The 27,295-nt window shown below is 39.4% G+C and overlaps 2 protein-coding genes across 3 annotated transcripts; both read left to right on the forward strand.

Annotated features, from left to right (window-relative positions):
• The first annotated feature begins 499 nt into the window (after positions 1-499).
• On the forward strand, positions 500-15,728 carry LOC127626205 (endoplasmic reticulum membrane adapter protein XK-like). Of its 2 annotated transcripts, none has more exons than XR_007968418.1 (4): positions 500-831; positions 5,026-5,288; positions 10,368-12,731; positions 12,909-12,958. XR_007968418.1 is itself a non-coding variant. In XM_052101823.1 (4 exons), exons 1-3 carry the CDS (start codon positions 587-589, stop codon positions 11,135-11,137), a joined length of 1,278 nt encoding a protein of 425 aa, XP_051957783.1. In that variant the 5' UTR covers positions 500-586; the 3' UTR covers positions 11,273-15,728. The 2 variants fall into 2 exon arrangements, 1 of the variants encoding a protein (XP_051957783.1); XM_052101823.1 differs by having other exon boundaries at positions 10,368-11,137; positions 11,273-15,728.
• A 276-nt stretch (positions 15,729-16,004) lies between these two features.
• LOC127626204 (cytochrome b-245 heavy chain) lies at positions 16,005-27,254 on the forward strand. The gene is made up of 13 exons (XM_052101822.1): positions 16,005-16,201; positions 16,352-16,444; positions 17,890-18,000; positions 18,088-18,172; positions 19,214-19,362; positions 21,060-21,241; positions 22,329-22,461; positions 22,777-22,869; positions 22,965-23,218; positions 23,849-24,011; positions 26,606-26,752; positions 26,898-27,022; positions 27,113-27,254. The coding sequence occupies exons 1-13, from the start codon at positions 16,157-16,159 to the stop codon at positions 27,222-27,224; spliced, it is 1,692 nt and encodes a 563-aa protein (XP_051957782.1). The 5' UTR covers positions 16,005-16,156; the 3' UTR covers positions 27,225-27,254.
• The last annotated feature ends 41 nt before the right edge of the window (positions 27,255-27,295 follow it).

The raw sequence follows: 27,295 nt of genomic DNA on the forward strand, positions 1-27,295 counted from the left end.
TCTCCTTGTTCATTGTTGCACAGAAATGCAAACAGACGGATTTGGATTCGCATTTTAATTGTATTAAAAATAAATAATATTTTTTATAAATATTTGTAACCCAAGTAATGCTCTTAAAAGTACTTGCATTGAAAGTCAGTAACTGTAATCTAATTACAATAATTTAAAATGTAACGTTTTACACTACTTTTTGTGCCTATAAGTAATTAGAGTACAGTAACTAAGTAACCTGTAATCCAATTACACCCAACACTGAAAATAACCAAACGGGAACCATACTGTAACGTTAGGGAAACGTTATGAGTTTTTTGCTGGGTATTAAGTGTATGCATATTCGACATGCATCATTTTATAATTGATTGACATGTTTGTATATCAAGTAGAAGTGGCTACATAATGTAAACAAGCTGCTTGCTGCTGACGAGTCAAGAATTGATCTTGGGCGCCTCCTGCCGGTTGCAGTTGCCACACCGTTATTCGCCTCGATCAGCTGTGAGGCTGCGTCTGGTGGTTGATGCTGCCACTGGAACTTCCGAATGTATGCATACGAGAACGCATAGCAGAAAACAAAGATGGATGAGTGAGGATGAGACTCCCCAGCTCAGTCCTAGTGTCGGTCTCTTTTTTTACGGCCGAGACGACGGCTGCTATTTATCTGAGCACCACTTATCGCTCCGATGGTGATAAGATTTGGCAGTGTTTGACGCTCCTCTTCACGCTTGTGCCATCCGTGCTGGTCCAGCTCACACTGATCTTTATTCACAGAGACCTGAGCAGAGACAAACCTCTAGTGCTGCTGCTTCATATATTACAACTAGGGCCAATAATCCGGTAAGTAGCCAACGAATTAAAATGTATTATTCTGATTTAATGCGTTATAGGATGCGTTTCTAGTTGTTATAGCGATTCCAAACAATACATATGGATATGAATGACTGATCTATGCACATAACTGCCACGAACAGCAAAATAATGTGTTTAGTGGTTAAATTTAGGAGCTGCTCCTGTCGCGTAATTACGCACTCGCATATGCTCGTTTTCAAAGGCGCGCTGCAAATGAGCAAACTGCTATTTATTTTGCACGCGAGCGTCAAACCAGTTTGTATCCTCAAATTGTACTCAAATTATTTGCAAATGCTTGCAATAGTTATTGGTGTTATCGACAGCTTCTATTTCAGTCAAGGCCTCACAGTGAACTGTTCCATCTCCATCTGTCTGTATGTTGTTGCATTGACCGTGTGCATTAATGATGCATCGATTTTGCCTTCTCTAATAGTACAATTTAGCAACGTGACCTGAGCCAGCTCATTTAGTTAAAGCACTGTTTCAGCCCCGAGTGCATCATGCATAATGCAGATGTTTATTTCACTGAATTTGTGCGAATGGCCTGTGGAAGATCTCTTAACACACTGCCATCCATCACATTATCATTGGGGCTGTTTGACGCCATACTGTGCAATGACACTTGTTTTGAGGGGAAACCAAGCTTGCTCAGTGCTTGGCACTACAGAACAGCCCACCATTTGAGACCTAGCATCTGCATTTGAAATGAATGAGATGGACAGATTTCCCAAAAAGGCCTCACAGAAGCTAGAACTATCCTGGTGTAATGTGCAATGCTCTGAACTCTGGCATGTTCAAATGTGACTAAATGTGGATTAATACAATTCGGATGCAGATTTCATAGGACGTCTGTGTCAGTAGTTTTCAGTAGGGTTTGTCAAAGGCTTTTAGTAATATTTAGTAATATTAACAAGTGAGCTCAGATGACAGTATTTGTAGCATAATGTTGATTACCAAAAAAGAATAATAATTCTGACTCGTCCCTCCATTTCTTTAAAAAAAAAAGTTAAAATTGAGGTTGCAGTTAGGCACATACAATAGAAGTGAATGGGGCCAATCAGTAAACGTTAGAATACTTACTGTTTCAAAAGTAGAGACAAAAGGCATAAACAATATGCCTGTTAACATGATTTTAGTGTGATAAAACTGCTCATTATACAGGTTTCTGGAATAGTCGATTCTGATTAGTCAATGGCGCCATCTAGTGGTCTGATATTTCTAAGTAACAACCGCACATCAGGGGATTAAAACATATTGCGAGTCATCATTCCTACTTCTTGTTTCACTCTGTAATCGCTATAAGTAAGGTAATAACATAAATTCAACACAAATCAATACCTCATATCTTTTTACTTGTTTATTTGGCAGGCAGTCTTGTAATAAGCTGGATAACGAGCAGTCAGACGGTCATTATTCAGATTAACATTTTTATTGGTTGCTCCTCAACATGACACATAACAAAGCAAAACATTCATATTCAGTGTCAACAATTAAACCCCATTGTTTCCCTTCCCCCCCTCCCAATCCCCAACCTCACCCGACCCCCAACAAACATCCCTGTGGCCAAAGTCTGAGTACACACACAGATAAATAAAAAAACATATATATATTAGGGCTGTCAATCGATTAACATTTTTAATCGAATTAATTACATGGTGTCCCGATTGATTAATCGCATATACAAATATTTGAGAGAAAGCCCCTCATATAACAATAACTCAATATATAATGATTATATATATATATATATATATATATATATATATATATATATATATATATATATATATATATATATATATATATATATAATTATACATAGTTATCTTTAAATATTTAAAAATTATATATATACTGTATATTCACATAATTAAAATGCATTACATTCCTGTAGCAGAAGAGTTAATCATTGAAAAGTCAATACAAAAATTTGCTTTAGAATACAATGTATTGTTTACTACCATATTATTGATCATAAGTCAATCATTGGCACACAGTTCACAGCAATCCATTACACAAGTGAATTTATCAATCAGTTGGAGATTTATTATGAGGGACTGTTTAAGGACCCGTCAATGTACACCTGCGTCAGACATGCTTGTGTCTCGGGTGTGTTGCGTCATAAACATAAAATGTTTAGGTCACTGTGTCAAGTTAAATATAGTTTAATACTCAATCTTTAAACACATCTTTAAATCCCTTAGATCGCATTTGCACTGTGTGTTGCGCATAGAGCTGAAATTTCACTTACTGTCCCCTGGAGTAAACAGGAGGTACTACAAGCTTGCTTTTCTCAGGAATCTTCCTTATTATGGTCCGGGGGGCATGCGATTAATTGTTTTAAAGCGTTATTTTTTGTCAAATTAATCGAACTGAATTAACACATTAAATCGACAGCCCTAATATATATATATATATATATATATATATATATATATATATATATATATATATATATATATATATATATATATTATATATATTATATATCCATCCATCCATCTTCAACCGCTTATCCGAAGTCGGGTCGCGGGGGCAGCTGCTCCAGCAGGGGGCCCCAAACTTCCCTATATAAATAAAATAAATAAAAATAATAATATTAAATATTTACTTATCAGTGTAATGACTCACCTGCTGTTACTTGAGCCAGCACTAAAGAAAACATGTCCACCCTATATCTTCCCAAATGTTCAGCTTCATATGGGGAAAGATGCATTTCATGAAGAAACACAATATCATATTTCCTACATTTAAGAAAATAAATAACCTTACTTTTTATGGGGTGCCCATAACATAGAACTGGCACAAAAAGAAACAGAAAAGGTGCCCAGTTTCCTCGAACAGTCAAGTGTTTGTTTAATGAGCTGGTTTTCTAGGCGGCAACAAGAAAATCACCAAATGGCTTTCTCACTCCAATGTTTTTATGAAGGACAGTGCTTGCTGTGGGCATGTAAATACTTTACAGCCATCCTTAGTATCTATTCTCAGTTTGGACGGAAACATCAGAGCAAAAGCAATCTTCCGTTGATGTAAGAGTTTCTTGCATTCCTTGAATCGATCACATTTCTCTCTTGTCGAATTCGCAAAGTCTGGGAACAAGAAAATGCTGTGGTTATTCCAAGTAAGTTTTATCGGATGATCTCAGAAATGTGCCGACCCTTAGCCGATCTCCGAGGCCGGGACTCACGAGCTCGCTCGATTTCCAGCTTATGGCCTGTTATGTCGAGCAGACGCGGAAAGAGCTGATCTAGGAATTTTACCACATCTCTGCCTTTCTCATGCTCAGGAATTCCAACAATTCTGACATTATTTCGTCAATTACGGTTTTCCAAAGCCTCCAGGTTTCCCAAACGCATTGCAAGTCTGTCTTGGTCGCTAGCAAATGATTTCCTCTCCGATGACTCCAGATATTCGATCCGTTTCTCGACCTCCTACAGTCTTGTAACCAACTCAGAGAACTTCGTCTCCATGGAAGTAATCGGTCGACGTATTACAGCCAAATCCTCCAAGTCTGCAACAACCTTCGTCAGCATTGCCGACACATTCATCAATTCATGCCGGATTTCTTTCAGCTCACCATCCAAATTGAGTCCGGGGCTTCCGTCCTGTTTCTCAAGGGAACATTTAATCTCCTACAAATTAAAATTGAGTGAATCATGATCATGCATTATTCAGCATTGTTGATTATCGATGTCATTTTCAATGTCACAAAAGACAATAGCTCATCCTCACTGTTGTCATTCAGAAGAGCTAACTGTGCACTCTTATTGGTGTTTCCAACCTTGTCCATTTTATCTGAAAATAATACAAATCAAAACCCAGGAGACAAAATCAAATGTCAAATGCGAATTTTACTTCCAACAATGCATTATGTTGTGTTTTTTTTCTGAATGGGAGAAATTTAAAGAAAATAAATAGTTGCCAAATGGCTACACCACACCATATGAACTGTATACTGTATAGGTAACATGTAACTGGTTATTGGTAGTGCAATCGTTACTGAAAAGTCAATGACAGATGCAAAACCTGTGTTATATTTGATGATTTTCGTGAAAAACCGAAAAGTGTACTCTTTGTTAAATCGATTCAAACTGCTATTTTACTCTTCATGTGTCTTATATTAACATAATTACATCAAAACATGAACTTCTCCAAACTATAAAACTCAATGTTTTTCCTCAGGTGCCTAGATGCCTTCTGTATCTATGGCAGTGCTGGAAAGGTGGAGGAGCCATATGTCACCATCACCCGAAAGAAGCAGATGCCCCAGGAAGGGCAGACAGAGGAGGTGGAACAGGAAGTGGGGCAGGTAGAGGGGAAGCTAGTCACTCACCGCGCAGCTTTCGCCAGGACCTCCGTCATACAGGCCTTTCTGGGTTCTGCACCCCAGCTCACACTGCAGCTGTATATCTGCGTGCTGCTGAAAGGGGTTTCTATTGGTAGAGGTGAGACAGAGAGAACACACACTCACACACACACACACTCACATACACACACATACAAACACACACTCACATACACACACACAGACTCACATACACACACACACACACACACACTCACATACACACACATACTCAAATACACACACACATACACACTCACATACACACACATGCACACACAATCACATACACAAACACACACTCACACTAACACACACGCACATGCACGCACAAACACACTCACACACAAACACACACACACTCACTCACACACACACACACACACAGACTCACACACACAATCACATACACACACACACTCACACACTAACACACACACACACACACACACGCACATGCACGCACAAACACACTCACACACACACACAGACTCTCACACACACACACACATGCTATTTAAAATGTTCTATTTATAGAATAGTTTTGGGTCGCTTGTGTACAGGAATACAGTGGCAAATCAGAGGCGATAAAATTAATCTAAATGCATAAAAGTAATGCTCACTTTCAGTGTATAAATTATAAACAAATTTGAATTACACTTGTGTTTTTCATGCAGTTAGAATAAGTAACACAGTTTTAATGGTTCAATGAAATGAGGAAGCGGGAGACGGCGATTCCAACTCAGGAATGTCACTTTTTATTGATGCAAAATAAAATATGTTCGCTTAGAGCGTAACGTTGAAGCTTCAATTTAATGGCAGCGGCCAACACACAAACAGCTTCTCAGCTGGGCTCTCTCTGCACACTCTCTGGGCCCCTTTTATCACCCCCGTCTCTCACTGCGAACACAGAAACAATTACCAGCAATTCATCTCAGTTGAGAACCCTTACTGCCTTCTCTCTTTCCAGACGAATGCTTGACCATGCCCTCGCCTCCACAACAGGATAAATAAATAGAAATTAAGAATTGCAATTACAATAACAAGAATAATTGACAATTAGGATTTCCGTCATAATCTTGCTGCCCTATTCTCTATGAAAACATGTGCTAGATTGGTCAAATTTTTTTGAAAACCCCACAAAAAAAGAAAATAATCTAATTATTCATTAATTATATTGTATGTGTTTATAATGTTATGATAAACAGATAGTATTTTTGAGAGATTTTTTTTTTTATTCTAATTTCTTATTTTAAATAAAGTCTTATTTTATTCCACTAGATGGCAGTAAGCACTAGAAAATAAAAATCTCAATCACATTCCATCACAATATACAGATCTGAAATGTAGGTGGCGCTGTAACGCATTTTAGCCCTCACAGATATGCTCGTCCGTAGACATTCAGTCTAATTTTCAGTTCAAGCACTACCCCCGTTGTTTCATTGAATTTCTCGGCCTCTGAGTGGACTAGAAGCTCAATCTAGATGTCATCAGAAAGATGAGATGATATATATCCTTTTATTATGAATAGTCAAAAACATATTTATCTGATGATTTGTTTAGCATGCTTTACCTGCTGAATGTCATATTTTACATCTGAAGATATAACAAGATATAACATTGGATTATTAAGCCAAGCAAGTTCACAGACAAGTAAAAAAATGGCAATTGTTTTTAGAAAACTGCCTATTTGGCTACTTGGGGCATACAGCAGCAGATATTGGAGCATAAAGGAGATGTTTGTATTTGATGACTTACAGAAATCATATTTCACTTTGAAATGTGGTATTAGGGCAACAAAATACTATAAATAACTATAAAGTCCCCCCTCAAGACACCTGCATCCTGTGTGAACGGCCCCTAGACCCTAACATGCCGTTATCTGGGCGTTTAATGTACTTCTTTTCAATTGTATGTCATTGAGGCATGTCGTGTTTTCGACCTTATATATACACCTTCTATTTTGCGCATATTCTACGCATACTCATGTATAGAATATTTTGATCCCTCTTTGTAAAGATGGAGCAGCTCCTCACTGTCACCCATCTAAATTTAACAAGGTCTCCTCAGTGATACATTCTACACACGAGTCTGAGTTGCATACTAGTGCCTTGGGAATGCATGTTTCCTCTTGTTATCTCAAGGACGCACACTTTGTTTCAGAGACTAATAGCTAGAATAGATAGTGCTGAAGTGTCAGGCAGTTAGATACTGAGAGAACATTTTACAAACCGGCCCAAAGATCACTGGTTAAAGTACATTTTTGTGCAGCGTAAGAAGCTGTTTATATGCTATGTTTAACCTAATAAAGTCAGGTTGATTCAGTCATATTAAATAATATTTTATAAATGTCACCACATGAAGCAAGACTTAGAAAAGCAAATAAACACAATATCCTGAGGCATGTGGGTTTGCAAGCTGTCATTTGGTTTAATGACAGTTTTACTATATGAGTCATACGGTATCTACTAGTCACAATAGACTGAATATGTACTCTTGTATGCTGCCGTACAAATGTGTAGTCATTCACAATGCATGAGGAATGTGTTGCCAGCCTTGCGGTCTGTCCTTGAAAGCAGCATTGCAGATCATATTGGACAGTGAATCAGTCTGACCCGAATAATAACAGATAATATCAGAAATAAGGCTGACGGAGGCCATTTGTTTGAGCTGCTGGTGGATTTAAGCCTTCAGGGTGTCTGCATTTGCTATTCTTTTATTACTTAACAATAACAGTAAACAAAATAGTAAATGATGCAACTGTTTTTGCATCACAGTAGAGTTGTATTATGAAGGGATGGATGAGGCTGGTGGGGATTGTTTGATTGTGTTTTTACCATTTATAATTTTTTGTAGGATTTATAGGATGGCTTCCAGTCTTGGGGACGCTACTTTGATACTGTAGTTTTTCAAGCTACTAATAGATGAAGTTCCAAACTTAAGTTCAGGAGGAGCTTGTTCATCTAGGCCTGCCAATTATATTCCAAGTACATATTAGCGCCTACTTCCCTTACAACGGTAAAGGCCAACGTATACTTCAATACACAGTATGCATAAGGCAAATTTCGTCATCATCACAGTGCGTCCTCATCCGTGCGCATCACAAAGCAGTTGTATCACAAAGCAGTTGTAGTGCGCTCGCCGTCAAAAGAGTATACTTTGAAAGGCATGCAACTTTTTCAGTGGTAAAATACTTTCTCCCATCCCAGCTTAATATGCAGAGACAGCCATAAGTAAGCCATTCATCGGTTCATTTGGGGGTCCAAGCACAGAAGGTGCTGGAGCCCTATTGTACTTGTACTGATTTACTTATTATTATTATTCTTTTTCTGCCCTAAGAGTGTCTTGGCGTCAGAGACCGTAAGTCATAGAAATACCATATTTGGCAGGGTGGTCCCAAATTGTCTGGGTTTGAACTGTAACTTCTACTATGCCTTTATTTGTGTGCACAAGGTCCAAACATGACAAAATGTAAAAAATATAGTCACCAGAATATTCTGAGGATATGTGCTAAATTTAATAAATTTCCTCTCATCAGCTACAAATAAAAATATTCTTTATTTAAACGGGAATTGACAGATGAAGGGTACACTACTTATTTTGTCCACTAGGCAGAGCAGTGAGTTTAGATATTCCGTTTAATCCTCTGACTTTGAGTTATTGCTCTTGTAATTTAATATGTGTGCTGTAAAAATAGCAACAGCTATCCAACAAATGAAGAGCCCTATGAAATCTGTTTAAGTTTTTCCTGATTTAATTGTCCAACAATCCAAAATCGAATTTATGCATGGGAAATCAAGGATGTATTACCAAGTTTGTCCACTAGATGGAGCGCCAAGATTCAAAATCCTTGAAAATCTTATTTTACTTTATTTTTTGCTCGTTTAATGTGCTGTTGTCCAGCAATCCAAATCTATTCATCATCATGAATTGTCATTCTGTTGTCATTCTAATAAAATTCTAATTTTGCAACTGATCTACAGGATCTGTTGTGTCCAATTTAATTATTTTGGCCATGTCCTGGCCGTATGTGCTTGGACCCCGATGACTGCCACTTGCGGCTATATTTTTCTTGAAAAAGGGAAACCCTTTTTTTTTCTGTGGTGGTATGAAAATTCCTTTGTTTTGAACGATCCGTCTCGAGAGACAATAACATTGGCTCGACCAGTGGCGTGAGTTGGGGGCGGAAATATCTGTTTGTTTGATCAATGGCTGAAGGGGGGCGTATTCAGAACGCTGTTTTGAAAACATTTGTATCAGAGAATATTTGTTGTTGTTACGACAAAGCAATCAACAGTTATAGCATTACAAAAATAATTGATCATAGTGTCCAAAAGCCAATAAAACTTTATAAATGTACATAAGAACTAATTACACACACAAACACAACATTGACTAAAGGTTTGCATAGCATGGAGACATGACTATAGTAATGAGATTTCACAGAATGAGTGCCTTTTGACTCTATTGAATGCATATGACTGCCTTGTGTGTGGGCTCGTTTGAAAGATAATCGCCTCCTCTAAGTAATGGTGTATGATATTTTGACAACCCCCCCCCCCCACCCCACCCCACCCCCATCCGAGCTTAAACAGTTAACATGCATAACAATGAGCAATTCTTTTACAGAATTTTTAAATGTTTCGGTTATTTTTTTATGTCTAATTTAATGCGTCGAAAGGAGTCAGTTGAGGTGGTTTGGGTATCTGGTAAGGATGCCCCCTGGGGGCCTCCCTAGGGAAGTGTTTCAGGCACGTCCAGCTGGGAGGAGGCCTCGGACTAGGTGGAGAGATTACATCTCCACACTGGCCTGGGAATGCCTCGGGGTCCCCCAGTCAGAGTTGGTTAATGTTGCTCAGGTTAGGGAAGTTTGTGGCCCCCTGCTGGAGCTGCTGCCCCCGCAACCCAACTTCAGATAAGCGGTTGAAGATGGATGGATGGATGGATATTAGTAGTATACAATAACATTTTTGGAGTGTAAAGTTAACAAATGGAACCTTATGTTAAATTTCTAAAGTTGATGTTATAAAGTCAGAGACATAGTGATGACTGCAGCTATGCACTGAATATTACAGCTTCTTCTATGTTGTCCAAATGTACCAATTCTCTCGAGTGCTTTTTTTTAATTCTATGGTTGACTCATGTTTTCTCTTTCTCTCTCTTGTTCTCTTCCTTCCAGGGACATTGATGGTCATTTCCCTTCTCTCTATTGTATACGGAGCCTTGCGTTGCAACATTCTGGCTATAAAGATACGCTACGACGATTATGAAGTCTCCGTCCGGCCGTTGGCGTACGTGTGTGTGTTCCTGTGGCGAGGGTTTGAGATCGCAACACGTGTGGCCGTGCTGGTCCTCTTCAGCTCCGTGTTGAAGGTGTGGGTGCTTCCGGTAGTTGCAGCCAATTTCATCCTGTTCTTCCTGTTCCCGTGGGTCCTCTTCTGGAGCAGTCGTTCTCCATTTCCGGAGAACATCGAGAAGACGTTGACGCGCGTGGGCACCACTATCGTACTCTGCATGCTTACCTTCCTGTATGCGGGCATCAACGTGTTCTGCTGGTCCGCCGTTCAGCTCAAACTGGATGATCCTGAACTGATTGATAAAGGCCAGGTGTGGAGGCGGGTTGCAGCGTACTACTCCCTCCGTTTCGTGGAGAACACGGGGCTGATGGTGATGTGGTATGTCCACCGGACTGAGTTCTACCAATGGGTGGACGCCCCTGTGTTGGAACTTCTGCTGCTGTTGGGTTATGCCATGGCTCTATTCTTCATGTTGCTGTTTTACCAGTTTTGCCACCCATGCCGGCAGCTGTTTTCATCCAATCCAGCCCAAGGTTTCTGGAAGTGCTGTGGATCCCTTTGCCTGCTCTGTGGACCACTTTCCCAGTCCAGCTCCATGAGGACCAAGCCAGGGAAAGACGTTGGAGACGACCCACCCTGTTTGACAGTCTGAGTAAACAATTTAAGCACATTGAAAAGCCAATGAAAATTTGTTGAATTCTTTGCCTTGTACTTGATGATAGAATGTAGGAGGCAACATTTGTTGAACTTGGAGATTAATATATTTTTCTCTTCTTTGGTTTACAAGGCAGACAAGCCAGCATGGTCCATTGAAGTGCATGTGAAAATCCTTAACATGATGAGAATGAAATTGCTGCTTTCGTCATGTGATGTGGGAGCGAACTTTCTCTCCTTCTCTCTGTGCCTGCATTATTTGTCAACCTGGTCTCGTTGAATCACATTTTTGCAAAATAATTTTTATGTGGCTCGTTCTATGTATCATCGTGCAACGACAACAACTTTTATTTACTTTCATACAAATCACAAGGAAAATGGCAGATTATCAGTTCATAAACGCTAACTCTTCACCCTCTTCCTTAAACAATGCTTTCTTATGACGTCTAAACGCTATAATGCGTGACTTGAAAAGCGACGTATTACAAAATTTACATTCCATTCCATCCATTACAAAACTGCAATTACAAGCTTATTCAAATGCAATAAAGTTTCTCGAAAGCTCAATTTATAGAGTCATGTACTTGCAATGCAAAAGATCGGGGTACGAGTCCAGCAAAGCACACGAGTCAAGGCAACTGTCATAGATGTGTCACAAAATTATTGCTTTTTACATTTCACATTTGCTCTTTATTACACTATCTGTTAGATTTAGGTTAACCTTTTAGCAAGGTTCGGTCATTTTTGACCGAAATCAATTTAGTTTCTGTAATAAAAATGGTATCCTCCTTCTGATTGGCTCGAGGCTTGGTTACTTTTCCAACATTTGCCATATGAACACGAATAAATATTTCCATTTGGACTGGATTTGATGAGTTTAGGCCACGTGACAAAAAAGTGACACTTGTGTTGTTTGTGGTCAAATTTGACTGACCATAGGAAATTAATTGGGTGAGAGTACAACACAGAGCAATCATTCAGCCACAATGCAGAACACACACACACACACACACACACACACATGTTGTGTTTCCATGTTTTATGGGGACTTTCCATAGACATAATGGTTTTTATACTGTACAAACTTTATATTCTATCCCCTAAACCTAACCCTACCCCTAAACCTAACCCTCACAGAAAACTTTCTGCATTTTTACATTTTCAAAAAACATAACTTAGTATGATTTATAAGCTGTTTTCCTCATGGGGACCGACAAAATGTCCCCACAAGGTCAAAAATTTCGGGTTTTACTATCCTTATGGGGACATTTGGTCCCCACAAAGTGATAAATACACGCACACACACACACACACACACACACACACACACACACACACACACACAAATGAATGGGTGAGACCACAGCACAATCACAATGCAGAACACACACACACACACACACAAATGAATAGGTTAGACCATAACACAATCACAATGCAGAACACACACACACACACACACACACACAAATGAATAGGTTAGACCATAACACAATCACAATGCAGAACACACACACACACACACACACACACACAAATGAATAGGTTAGACCATAACACAATCACAATGCAGAACACACACACATTAATAGGTTAGACCATAACACAATCACAATGCAGAACACACACACATTAATAGGTTAGACCATAACACAATCACAATGCAGAACACACACACACACACACACACACAACTGAATAGGTTAGACCATAACACAATCACAATGCAGAACACACACACACACACACACACACACACAAATGAATAGGTTAGACCATAACACAATCACAATGCAGAACACACACACACACACACACACACACACACACAAATGAATAGGTTAGACCATAACACAATCACAATGCAGAACACACACACACACACACACACACACACACACACACACAAATGAATAGGTTAGACCATAACACAATCACAATGCAGAACACACACACACACACACACACACACACACACACACACACACACACACACACACACACACACATACACAAATGAATAGGTTAGACCATAACACAATCACAATGCAGAACGCACACACACACACTCACACACACACACACACACACACACACACACACACACACACACACAAATGAATAGGTTAGACCATAACACAATCACAATGCAGAACACACACACACACACACACACACACACACACACACACGCATGAATAGGTTAGACCATAACACAATCACAATGCAGAACACACACACACACACACACACACACACACACACACACACACACACACACACACACACAAATGAATAGGTTAGACCATAACACAATCACAATGCAGAACACACACACACACACACACACACACACACACACACACACACACACACAATCATCTTGGTACAACCAGGAATTAATTAGTGGATCTTTTCTGCCATCTGACGGTTATTTTTGTCATTACATGATTTTCAAGTCACGTAAATGTTCTTTTTTTTTTTTTTGCACCAGATGGCAGCAATCTGCCCCAGTACATGACACGTCTTCATATTTTCTTTATGTATCATCGTATAGAAGTGTAGATTTTTACTGTATTCACATGTATTATATACAAATATATATAATATATTTATTTTTATAAGCAAATTAATGGTGTAATTGAGAAATTTAAAGGTAGATACGTTCTAGATAGCATAAAATTCCCCCAAAATGCACAACGTTAGTGTTTTTACATTATTGAAGTTGTTATTGTTGTTGTTATTTTATTATTGTGTTATTATTGTATTTCTTTCATAAAATATAAAAACAAAACTAAACATTTTTTTTTATACATTTATTGTTTTTGGTCAAATCTGACAGCAAACAATACAAGTGTGAGTCTAAAACAAACAGTTCTCTAAGGGATCTCAGCAGTTTGGAAAAGTGGAGAAAATGACCATATCTGCCAAATTAGGAAATAATCTGTCAGGGGCAAAGTAATTTCATTGCTAAGTACTTAAGTAGGTATTCTATCAAGAGAAAATGTAACTAATATTTAGTACCAAACACGGGACTTTTCACCTTGAAACTGCTGCGATACATGTGATGAACCACGTAATGTCATTTGCAAAAATGTTGCCACATTCACAGTAATCTTCCTTAGATTGGGCTGTTATTTTAGGAACTGATTTGTTTAAAAGATTGTATTTGTTTAAAGGTGCTCTCAGTAACTTTTGTCTTTGTGTCATCTTGGATTTACACCAGAGCCGGACTGGCCATCGGGAGAACCGGGACTTTTCCCAGTGAGCCAGCCACGAAACGGTGTCGCGATATGTCAAAGTGAGCCACGATATGATGAAGGGAACATTAAAACACATTGCTCCAGGGCTGATTTTTGTTCCTAGTCCACCCCTGACTTACACTGACACCTAGTGGCTTGGATGAAGCATAATTTAAAATCAATAGTTTCAGTTTCAGATGCCATTGTAGATATGTAGTATTCACAGTGAGCCATGATTACTTTAATCAACGAGTGAAAGTGTCAAATAACAGGACGGTTACTGAGATTAAGCAAGTCCTATTCAACTGGTCATGTGATTCCAACATGGCCGCCCCCATGTGCGGACCCTCTCCATATAGAATAAAACAGCTTTTAAGAGGTTACTGATAAGACCAGAGTCTTCATTTATTGTGATTGTTCATGATTTCCTACATATATTGCAAAATTACACTTCATGTCGTTAGAAGTTAAACTTTTTGAATGAGTAAAAATTTCCTGAGAGCACCTTTAAGTTATAAGCCTTTTGTTTTCAATCTTTTCTTCACTTTTTAAGGGAGTTGCCCTCTGGATTATTTTGACAGCTTCTGAGGTTCATTTTTAATGCTTCCTTTAAGTTCATCTTGTTATTGTTGCCACACTCATACACACAGAATACCGATATAGTATGATTATTGTCATATGATACACACAAACTTGTTGCCTAAATGTAAGTAATTGCCTCAAATGCTTTTAAAATGTGATATATTGTGGAAATTTTTTTAGTTCATTACTGGTTATTTTTTCCTGTGGAGTGCAAAAGGAGAATTTTCCTTTATGTAATTTTTTTACTTTTTGTTTACAATCACATTTTGTATTCTTTTCTACAAGGAGTACGAAGAAAATCTTATTTGTTTTCACAGCGGGAAGTATATGATTGTATCCAGGGCTGGACTGGCAATCTGGCATACCGGGCATTTTCCCGGTGGGCCGATGCACTTTGGGGCCGATCAGGGGCGGACTTGCCATCGGGAGAACTGAGGGGTCTGGCGGGTCGACCGTGAAACATGCCGAATGGTCCGCGATAAGAGTGAGCCGCCACGTTATGCAGAACGGACCACAAAACGGTGCCGCGATATGCAGAAAATGACAGCGAACAATTTTGCCCCCCCCCCTTCCCGCTCAACAGTTGGGCCGGTTACCATGTAAAATCCCAGGCCGATTTCTCTTCCCAGTCCAGCCCTGATTGTATCCTAACTTGGGAGCTGAATGGCTTGAGTTTATAAATTTTGCACGACTTTGTGATCAGGGTTTGTTCTGGAAACCCCCTCAAAACATCTCCATGAGCACTGTATAGAGCACATCACTGCTTCTGATATGTGCAGCTGTGGGCAACATCCATACTAAATAAAAGGAGAATGATGTTTTATCCATGATATTCCTCACAGTTTCTTTGTATTCTTTTATTTCGTGTTGACGTGAGACAATAGGAACTACATTTCCAAACCCACTTTTATAAATGTATAGTTAAATGTACAGTTAAAGATGAAAAAGGAAACATAACCATGACAGATCTCCAAAACGTGTGTAGAATTAAACAGAAAGAAACTCTGATAGTCGTGTCTCTTGTCACACACCAGACCCACCCTCTTTAAATTGAGGAAATTTGCTGGTTTCTAAATGGCTTAAATTTGTGAGGGACATTTCCTGGCTTGCTTCTCTATTTTATAAACCAAATCTGTTTTTAGTAACTTTCTTCAAACTGTCTCTTTCTCCTTCTACACAAAGAGCTCAACATCATGGGAAATTTTGCTGCCAATGAAGGACTATCCATTTTTGTCATTGTAAGCTTCTCAATTGCACTGTAGTTCAATTCAATAATATTGTTATTATCTTTAGATTATGAAGTTTTTAATTTGACACAATTACCTGTGCTGAAAATGCCCATCTTGTGATTTACACCTTACTCTGTTCCTCCTTTCTGTTTTTTTCAGCTGGTATGGCTTGGCATCAATATCTTTCTTTTTGTGCATTTCTACATGGCATTTTTAGTTGACAGATACTACTACACTAGAGTTATCCTTGGGGTGAGTGCTGAAGCATTTATACTGTTGTATCATATTCAGTAATTGTTTATGAGTTACATTTGAATGTATATTTTATCATATGTGTAGTTCTTGAATACAACACTCTACAAATTACTGATATATTTGTAGTACACAACAATAACTTAAGTCTTATTTATATAATCATGTGTGCTAATATTGTTAAATTATACGCTTTATTTCTAAGTTTACTGTAAATTGTAAGTTTATATATATATATTTAGAATGAAAATATACAATATAAACAAAGATCTTAAGAGTAAACTTAACAAATTAAACAATATTAGCTATAAATATATGCAAAATAAGTGTACATCTAAGTGTTAAACTAGAAATAAAGAAAATAATCTAATAATATGTTACAATAAATATATACAATATAACAAATATTACTCTAAGATGCATGTTTATATTGCATATATTTATAGTAATATATCATTAGATTATACTGTTTAGGTTTACTTTAAATTTTATTTTTATATTGTTGATTTAGGGTAATAGAACATTACAAATATTTTAGCGTATTTTTAAGATTCATAACAAAATCCATCAAATTTAATTGTGTAATGTTTAACTAAATTAAAATAATAAAACTTAAAATATTTAGTTTATTATTTATTAAAGATTATTCAATTGGGGTCTGGGTAGCTCAGCGATTATTGACACTGACCACCACCCCTAGAGTTTGCAAGTTAGTATCCAGGGTGTGCTGAGTGACTCCAGCCAGGTCTCCTAAGCAACCAGATTTGCCCGGTTGCTAGGGAGGGTAGAGTCACATGGGGTAACCTCCTCTTGGTCGCTATAATGTGGTTCTCGCTCTCGGTGGGGCGTGTGGTGAGTTGTGCGTGGATGCCATGGAGAATAGAGTGGGCCTCCACACGCGGTATGTCTCCACGGTAACGCGCTCAACAAGCCGCGCGATAAGATGCGCGGATTGACAGTCACATACACGGAGGCAACTGAGATTCGTCCTCCGCCACCTGGATTGGGGCGAGTCACTACACCACCACGAGGACTTAAGAGCTCATTGGGAATTCCAAATTGGGGAGAGAAAAAAAATAATAAAATAAAAAGATTGCTCAATTAAATTTGATGGAATTTTGTTTTGTAAATGAAATGTGAAAAATAGGCTAAAATATTTGTAATGGTATATTAGCTTAAATATAAACTATATAAAAATACAAGTTAAAGTAAACCTAAAAATAAAGAGGATAATTTTATTATGAAATTTATATGCGTTAATTTTTTAATATTGTTTTAGTGTATTGTTAGATTATAATCTTTAGTACAGTACAGTACTGTGAAATTGTATCTCTAACTATTGCATCATTGGATATGTTCTTCATATTTCTGAGCCAAAAAAAGGAAATGAAACTCATTTTCTTTCTCCTGTCTGTCTGTCTGTCTCTCTCTCTCTCTCTCCTCAGCATGCTCTCTCATGGGCCAGAGCTCCAGCTGCATGTCTCAATTTTAACTGCATGCTGATTCTGCTGCCCGTCTGCAGAAACCTGCTGTCATTCCTGCGAGGATCCATACAGGTCAGTAAAAGAGCAACAGAGTGACAGAAAAACATTTATCATCTTCAGATAATGAGAAGTAAACAATTATTCGATGTGTTTTGACAGTGCTGTAGCCGCACCGCAGCTCGTCAGCTGGACAGAAACATCACTTTCCACAAACTTGTAGCCTACATGATTGCTTTCCACACAGGTAAGAGAGACACTCACTCAAATGTCACATTTTTAAAATCTATTTGAAGGTGAAGTGTGTCATTTTTTGCACCACAAGCTTCCCCAAATGTAATTGCAAAAATAAGTACAATTATATGCACAGCAATACTCTCAGACGATTTTATTACAAGTATTATAATTGGTGTACGGTTGTTTCAGTGAATACACCCCCTGTCTTCCATTGGTCATCCTAAACAGATGGTCCCGCCCCAAACTCACACTGTTGGTTGAGCCAATGTTGTTGTGTTGGGCTGGTTGGGATGCTCAAACAAACCGAGCAATGTTTTGATCACAGGGTGTGTCACAATCAGCTCCTTAGCACCCTATGTCATGAATCAGTGTATCGTGAACACAAATTTGGGCACTAGCAAGGGTGTTCATCCGCTGAACATTGGGACACTTATGACTCAATCACCTCCGACACGATAACGAGCTTGACATTCAAGCGCAGCTGTTATTAATCAGCACCATCACTGTATAAATGACTCTGTCGTTCATTTTCGTTAAAGATATTTAACCGCGCTGAGTGACTCCAGCCAGGTCTCCTAAGCAACCAAATTGGCCCGGTTGCTAGGGAGGGTAGAGTCACATGGGGTAACCTCCTTGTGGCCGTTATAATGTGGTTCGCTCTCGGTGGGGCATGTGGTGAGTTGAGCATGGATGCCGCGGTGTGTATGGCGTGAAGCTTTCACACGTGCTATGTCTCCATGGCAACGCCCTCAACAAGCCACATTATAAGATTGACATCGTTGCCTTCAGAAGACATGATTATGTTCCCGGTAGGCGAACATAGTGAGCAACGATGCTGGAATGATTTTGCGATTGAATAGCCCTTAAAACTCCCTGATCAGTGCCCTAGGGAGCTGACTGAGACCCACAGTGTTCACACTTTTCGGGGGAAATCAACCTACAAATAGCTTATTTACAGTATACTGTAAAAAAAATAAAAATAAAGAAGTGGCCTGTCACAAAGATTTCCAATGGTAACTGAGTTTTGACCACATCTTGTATATTCGCACAGCGATCCACATCATAGCTCACCTGTTTAACTTTGAGAGATTCATGGATTCCCAGCTCATGGTCAACAGTAGCCACCTGCCGTACGTGCTCTCTCAGATTGGTAACAGTGGCAACACATCCTACCTGAACCCCATCAGAACCAATGAGACGGTGAGACTGTCCCGCCTATCAACATTACACATTATTGTTTAAATATTCTATGTCATGCAAAAAAAGGAAGTTTATAGTGTTTTTAGCAATCTCTGTCATGCTGGATTTCATGTAGGAGTTACACAGAAACAGTATTTTCTGAAGTTTCCAGTAAAACACTGATGCTGAACCAGAATCCCTTGAGCAAACTAAAGGAAGCCGAATATTACAAAAGGAACCTCTAACTGATTTCAGTTCAGTCCCGTAGGATACCACCCAGTTTCATCACATGGCAACCGTGCTGCTGTCTGTGGAGTGATCACTTCATTTTAAAATTCTGTTGCCATGGTGTTGACATGATGACCCTCTGGACAGTGGCCAGAAATAGCACACTGAGAGGAAGACCCATGATTAAAATAAAAACATTTATAGTGCCATGTTGAAACAATCATCATGCATCTGTGTAATCCACCGTATTTATGACTACTATTGAGAAGGTTTAGCAACTAAAAATTCTAGGAATTTGGGCTTTTGATGTGCAATATTGATTTAGATCTGATTTTGGTATGGGATTGTTCCCCGGGCAACTCCTCTATTCAACAGTATCTGAAAATCTGAAAATTTCACAGCATTTGATTTTTGAAATCTTGTCAAATTTGTGGGGTTTTTTTTGGTCACGCCCCCTTTGAAACAAACAAACAAAAAAACATTTGTTTGAATTGAACAAAGTGTTTAAACAATATATCGCGCCTCCTGATCCATATTTAAATTCCACTTTTTATTTTGTATAATCAATTCTTTACTCGTCTGCTGCAATAATGGAATATATTTCAATATGAATATCTAAATACATGTATTAATTATGTATACTGTAGTTATCATTTCAATTATTGTTTATTATATTAAATTATCTTTATTTGGGAGCCTTTTTTCAGCAAATATTGATATATATATATGTGATAAATTCGATTAATGAACTGGTGTATCATACAAATAACACATATATATATTTCTATTGGGAAGACTCGCAGACTTGAGTGAAAGTCTGAAGACATTTATTTGATGAATATAAAACAGAAAAGTAATCTCTCTTTGCCATAGGCCCCGTCTGGCAGTCCGAGGAAGTTGTACTTGGAACTGTCATTTCCTGCTGGAGATAGGAGGCAGGGGCGAGGAGCCTACCCCCGTGCAGGACGGGACTCAACTGGTGGTGGTGGGGTGGTGGTGGTTGCGTGTTAGCACACTGAAACAGCAATGTGATAGATTGTGAGCAGACTTATAAAGCTATGGCTTACATGTGATTGGCTGGGAATTACCCAGCTAATGGTGCAATGATGTACAGCTGCTAGTCTTCCCGCTAGAACTATATACATATATATGTATGTGTGCCAGGATTAGACTGACATTTTATTCTTAATTCACTGAAAATCTTTCCATTCAGCCATCTAATCTTGCTAGCACTTTGATTACATACTGTAATCAAGCAATTGAGTTAGTGTACCTGACACCATATAAGGAGATGGAGAAAAAATAATTGGACAAAAATGTCATTGGTTCTTGTGTGCATTGTCGCTGGGGCAAATTCGAATAAGTGAATGTGAGACCTGAGAACAAGGGCAGTCTTTCGCGCCCCACAATATAAGAACCACTGTTTAAGAACCACATGTTTCTTTTGCCATTAATGTTGAATCGCTTTTGTGTTTTGGATCCCTCTATAGAACCCAACGATAGTGATGTTCACAACAATAGCAGGACTGACGGGGGTGGTCATCACCCTTGCCCTTATCCTCATCATCACCTCCTCTATGGAGGTCATCAGAAGGTCATACTTCGAGGTGTTCTGGTTTACTCACCACCTGTTCATCGTATTTTTCATTGGTTTGGTGCTGCATGGAGTCGGGTGAGGTTTTTATTTTAATCAGTGCTTCTACATTTGGGTAACCAAAAGTCAAATCAAATCTGTCATTTAGAAAATATTAAATGTAATGTACCTTTTTAAACTCAACTAATGCAGTGTTTGTCATTCAGCTAAAGAAATACTGATTTCAGACAACTATTGTATATTTTAAAGGTGAAGTGTGTAATTTCATCAGCACTAGACAGAAATGGATTTGAAAAAGTATTGACTGTTTTCAAGCAGGTTTCCCTGAACAATCTGCCCAACAATCTTCCATTAGTCAGCAAACAGATAGCTCATTGGGGGCCTGGGTAGCTCAGTGATAAAGACACTTGCTACCACCCCTGGAGTTCACTAGTTCGAATCCAGGGCGTGCTGAGTGACTCAAGCCAGGTCTCTTAAGCAACCAAATTGGCCCGGTTGCTAGGGAGTGTAGAGTCACATGGGGTAACCTCCTCGAGGTCGCAATAATGTTCGTGGTGAGTTGAGCATGTATGGCGTGAAGCCTTCACACGTGCTATGTCTCCGTGGCAACGCACTCAACAAACCACGTGATAAAATGTGCGCGTTGGGATTCATCCTCCGCCACCCGGATTGAGGCGAGTCACTATGTTACCACAAGGACTTAAAAGCACATTGGGAATTCCAAATTGGGTCCCCAAAAAACAAACAGATAGCCCCGCCCTAAACTCACATCACTGGTTGAGTCAATGATAGCATTTACATGCATTATATAACACCGATTATACTTAATAAACCACCACCGACAACATGTAAGGTCATGTTAATTAAACAGCTTTCATTTATCAGGGTAAACTCATAAACGGTTTAGGCATAATCTGATTTCATGTTGCATGTAAACACCTTTTTTTTGCTGAATGAAACACATTATTCATGGAAGTAAACATTGTTTTCAAGCAACATTTGATTGATCATATGTGTAGAATTCTATCATTTTATGACACATCTCAGTCATAACATAATTACGTGTTAATGCAGGAAACACTTATGCAATATGTATGCAATAACACTGCATATGTGTGTGTGTGTGTGTGTGTGTGTGTGTGTGTGTGTGTGTGTGTGTGTAAAGGCGTATTGTGCGAGGCCAAACGCTTGAGAGTATGAATGTGCACGACCCAATAAAATGTCAGAGCCACTTTGATACCTGGGGTGAGAAAGGCACACACTGTCCTGAACCGGAATTTGCTGGGAACCCTCCAATGGTAAATCATATTATCATCTTTTGAAAAACTGTTGAAGAAAATGTCAAATTAATATTAACAAAATATGAAATTATATTTTGCATTAAGAAAATAAAGTCTGCCATTAGAACCATTAAGATTTTTTGCATTGTGACATTATTTTCTGGACATTCAAGCACATTTTACCCCTATTTTCATTAAAATAATTAAACATCCGGACGTTTTACTTTCACTATTCCCATTGTTTACAGTGATGATTCTTATTACTGTAACACAGTAAACTTTTTTGACAGTTTCACATAATCATGCATGTTTCCCCATGTGCTTTGCTTACAGACATGGAAGTGGGTAGTTGGCCCCATGTTTCTGTATGTCTGCGAGAGACTGGTGCGATTCTACCGCTCACAGCAGAAGGTGGTCATTACCAAGGTTAGTGATTATATCATGTTTTCAAGCTTCACCATGGTCTCTTGATCCAGTCCTGGTTAACCGAAGTCTTCCCCTCTCTCAATGTCACTTTACAGGTTGTCACGCACCCTTCCAAGACTCTTGAGCTGCAGATGAAGAAGAAGGGCTTTAAAATGGAGGTCGGTCAGTATGTGTTCATCCAGTGCCCGTCTATCTCTCAGTTAGAGTGGCATCCCTTCACCCTGACCTCTGCCCCCGAGGAGGACCACTTTAGCGTGCACATCCGTATCGCAGGGGATTGGACGGAAGCCCTCTACACGGCCTGTGGAGCTGACAAGACCGCGGTGCTGGATGCTTGGACCCTTCCGAAGTAAGGTTCTAACGGTATACTCTGTACACATGTTTTATCAGGTAACCTCAAAATGAGTTTCATGTGGGAACATCTAAATCACTATGTGGTTGTTCATATTATACATTTATACATATACATTTTATTTTTTTGTAGCTTATATTTTAACTGTTTTTGAACTCACGTTACTGCGTTAATTCAAACACCATGAACGCATTAGGTTACACCAACAAAAGTAATTTGTAAAGGTTAGATCAGGCAGAAATGGATCATTAAGGTAACATTTGCACTTAATCGATTATTAAAATCATGCTGATGTTGTGCGTAAACTCAGTCAAATCAAATGTCATATTTTGTATAGTGCTGGTAAGAGCCTTTTGTAAAGTGGGAAAATACGTGTGTAAAAAGGGGATGTGGAGGTGCAACTTCAGTTGAAAAAAAGAGAAGTGTGCATCAGAGACCAGCACAGATTAAGGTTCCAGTTTGAGAGGATGCTTAGCAATCATCTATTTCAACATTAGTGAATTTCCTATTTTGTTACATTTTCTAATGACTACAGCACAGAACTGAAAGAATAGAAATCACTATGATCGAGCACAATGCTCAGTTATTTCTTCAATGAAAACAGCTTGTTTGTGCCTATGCGTGCAGGATGGCGGTGGATGGGCCGTTTGGGACGGCCAGTGAAGACGTGTTTCGTTATGAGGTTGTGATGCTGATTGGAGCCGGTATTGGAGTGACACCTTTTGCCTCTGTTTTAAAGTCTGTGTGGTACAAACATGTCCAAGAGAACAAAAATGTCTTCACTAAAAAGGTGATCAACAGCATCAAGTTTAGCAATTTAAGCTCTGAGTGAAAGGTTGTAATATGATATACAACACCAAATGCTAATAAAAACAAAAAGGAGTGATTTGTAAATTATTTTCACCCTTTGCTATATTGAAAGCACTACAACTACACATTATATGATGTTTTAACTTGTGAATTTCATCGTTTTTTTTGAAAATGTACAGTAATTTCAAATCAGAGGATTTCAACACACTCCAAAGCAGTTGAGACAGGGGTAATTTAAGACTAATAACAATTTGACGAGTTGATATATCAAGGCGAAGTGAAACAGGAGATGTTAAACAGGGGAGGCAATCGTGTCATAGTACTGTATACTGTATAAGGAGACTCCAAAAACAGCCTACTCCTTCAAGAGCAAGGATCATTCAAGACTTGTCAATTTGCAAGCAGATGCTTCAGCAAATAATCCAGCACTTTGAGAACAATGTTCCTCCTCTTCAGTGTACATATATTTAAAATGGTCAAATCTCGGTGCGTAAAGGGCAAGACGAAAACCACTTCTGAATGCACGTGATCTCTGATCCCTAAGACATCACTGTCTTAAAAAACATCATTCATCTGTAATGGATATCATGAACATGGGTTTGGGATTACTTTAGTGAACCTTTGTTAGTCAACACAACTCGCCACTGCATCCACAGATGTGAGTTAAGACTTTACTGTGTAAAGGAGAAGCCGTACATCATCACTGTCCAAAAGCGCTGCCGACTTCTGGTCTCATCTTAGATGGAAAGTAGAACAGTGGAACTGTGTTTTTTGGTCCGAAGAGTCCACATTTCAAATAGCCAATTCAATTAGCCGTCGTGTTCTCCAAGCCAAATAGGAAAAGGATCATCCAAGCTGTGATCAGCTTCAGGTCCAAAAGCCAGTGTCTGTATGGGCCAGGGGTGTGTCAGTGTTCATGGCGTGCGTAACTCGCACATCTGTTAGGGTACCATTAATGCAGACAGATATTTAAAATTTTGGAGCAACACATACTTTCATCCAGCATCTTTTCCAGGGATGTCCGGGCATGTTCTATCAGGACAACTTAGAACCGCATACTGCCTGGATTACAAGTGCATGTTTCACAGTGGTAAACACTTGACTGTCCCAACTTTTTTGGAGCGTGTTGCAATCATCTGATTTGAAATTACTGTACATTTATTTAAAAAAAAACTATGAAATACTAGGGAACTAGGGAAGGAGGTATTGCCCCAAGTCAAGGAGTTCAAGTACCTCGGGGTCTTGTTCACGAGTGAGGGGACAATGGAGCGGGAGTTTGGCCGGAGAATCGGGGCAGCGGGGGCGGTATTGCACTTGCTCTATCGCACCGTTGTAACGAAAAGAGAGCTGAGCCGGAAGGCAAAGCTCTCGATCTACCGGTCAATTTTTGTTCCTACCCTCACCTATGGTCATGAAGGCTGGGTCATGATCCGAAAGAACTAGGTCGCGAGTACAAGCGGCCGAAATGGACTTCCTCAAAAGGGTGGAGGGCTTCTCCCTTAGAGATAGGGTGAGGAGCTCAGTCATCCGTGAGGAGCTCGGAGTAGAGCCGCTGCTCCTTTGCGTCGAAAGGAGTCAGTTGAGGTGGTTTTGGAGGGAGGTGTTTCCCTAGGGAGGTGTTTCAGACACATCCAGCTGGTAGGAGGCCTCGGGGAAGACCCAGGATTAGTTGGAGAGATTACATCTCAACACTGGCCTGGGAATGCCTCAGGGTCCCCCAGTCAGAGCTGGTTAATGTGGCTTGGGATAGGGACGTTTGGGGCCCCCTGCTGGAGCAGCTGCCCCCTGCGACCCGACTTCGGATAAGCGGTTGAAGATGGATGGATATGAGATTCACAAGGTAAAACATCATATAATGTGTAGTTGTAGTGCTTTCAATAAAGCAAAGGGTGAATATAATTTACAAATCACTCTTTCGGGTAATTTTATTCTTCTCTCCTTATCTCTTCCAATTTGGAATGCCCAATTCCCAATGAGCTCTTAAGTCCTCGTGGTGGTGTAGTGACTCGCCTCAATCCGGGTGGCGGAGGATGAATCTCAGTTGCCTCCATGTCTGAGACCGTCAATCCGCGCATCTTATCACGTGACTTGTTGAGTGCGTTACTGCGGAGACGTAGCGCGTGTGGAGGCCCACGCTATTCTCTGCGGCATCCACGCACAACTCACAACACGCCCCACCGAGAGCGAGAACCACATTATAGTTACCACGAGGAGGTCATCACATGTGACTCTACCCTCCGTAGCAACCAGGCCAATTTGGTTGCTTAGGAGACCTGGCTGGAGTCACTCAGCACACCCTGGATTTGGGGTTGTATTACACTTTGGTTACTCTTCATACATCCACTAAAAATCACCTTGGGACCAGTTGGTTAAACTTAAAAGTCATTGCAAATTATTTCCAAGGTCATAATAACTTCATTTGATACCTTTTATCTATTGAAATGAAATGATAGGTGTTCAAATACTGCAATGACTCTGTGAAACATTTCAGCTTTGGCACTCTTCTGAATGCACATTTTAGCTGAGAGGCAGCATTGGTGCAGGGTTACTAATGTTATGTTCTGACCTCTGCAGATCTATTTCTATTGGCTGTGTCCTGAGACTCAGGCATTCGAGTGGTTTGCAGACCTGCTGCAGAGTTTGGAAAGAGAGATGACAGAGAAAGACATGAGTGACTTCCTCAGTTACAACATCTATCTTACGCGCTGGAAAGACACTGAGGTGAGACTGAGAGAAAAGATGTATTTGTTTATTTTCAACCCATGAATTGACCTCTTAAAACAGCTTTGAAATAGCAAAAGTGTGTTTACATCTGGTGATACGTGCATGGTAGTGTCTGACACTCGGCTTGTTTTGTTGAATGCAGGCCGCCCACATCAGAGTTCAATATGAGGCAGAGAATGACCCCATCACCGGGCTAAAGCAGAAGACTTGCTACGGAAAACCCAACTGGGACAATGAATTCACTGCCATTGCTACCCAACACCCAGGGTAAGTAATAGTCTCTGTTTAATATGATCAGTAAAATGCTCATTTCGCAGGCTTTATTGACTATTATTTCTGTCCACGTCTTTCTCTTAGTTCAAAAGTAGGAGTGTTTCTATGTGGTCCAACGGCACTGGCTAAAACTCTGGGGAAACAGTGCCGTACACACACCGAGTCTGAGTTTATATTCAACAAGGAAAACTTCTGATCGACACCATTTCGACAACATTACAATGTGTAATGTCATGATACATAATACAAGTCATTATGTTGTGTTAT

The sequence above is a fragment of the Xyrauchen texanus genome, chromosome 32 (assembly GCF_025860055.1).
Source record: "Xyrauchen texanus isolate HMW12.3.18 chromosome 32, RBS_HiC_50CHRs, whole genome shotgun sequence".
NCBI lineage: Eukaryota > Metazoa > Chordata > Actinopteri > Cypriniformes > Catostomidae > Xyrauchen > Xyrauchen texanus.

Coding starts and splice junctions, on each gene's coding strand:
- LOC127626204 (XM_052101822.1), top strand. CDS start 16,157: ATGGGAAATTTTGCTGCCAATGAAGGACTATCCATTTTTGTCATT. Junction 18,173..19,213: donor CATGATTGCTTTCCACACAG/GTAAGAGAGACA, acceptor ATATTCGCACAG/CGATCCACATCATAGCTCAC. Junction 22,462..22,776: donor TTGCTGGGAACCCTCCAATG/GTAAATCATATT, acceptor CTTTGCTTACAG/ACATGGAAGTGGGTAGTTGG.
- LOC127626205 (XM_052101823.1), top strand. CDS start 587: ATGAGACTCCCCAGCTCAGTCCTAGTGTCGGTCTCTTTTTTTACGGCC. Junction 832..5,025: donor CAACTAGGGCCAATAATCCG/GTAAGTAGCCAA, acceptor GTTTTTCCTCAG/GTGCCTAGATGCCTTCTGTA. Junction 5,289..10,367: donor AGGGGTTTCTATTGGTAGAG/GTGAGACAGAGA, acceptor TCTTCCTTCCAG/GGACATTGATGGTCATTTCC.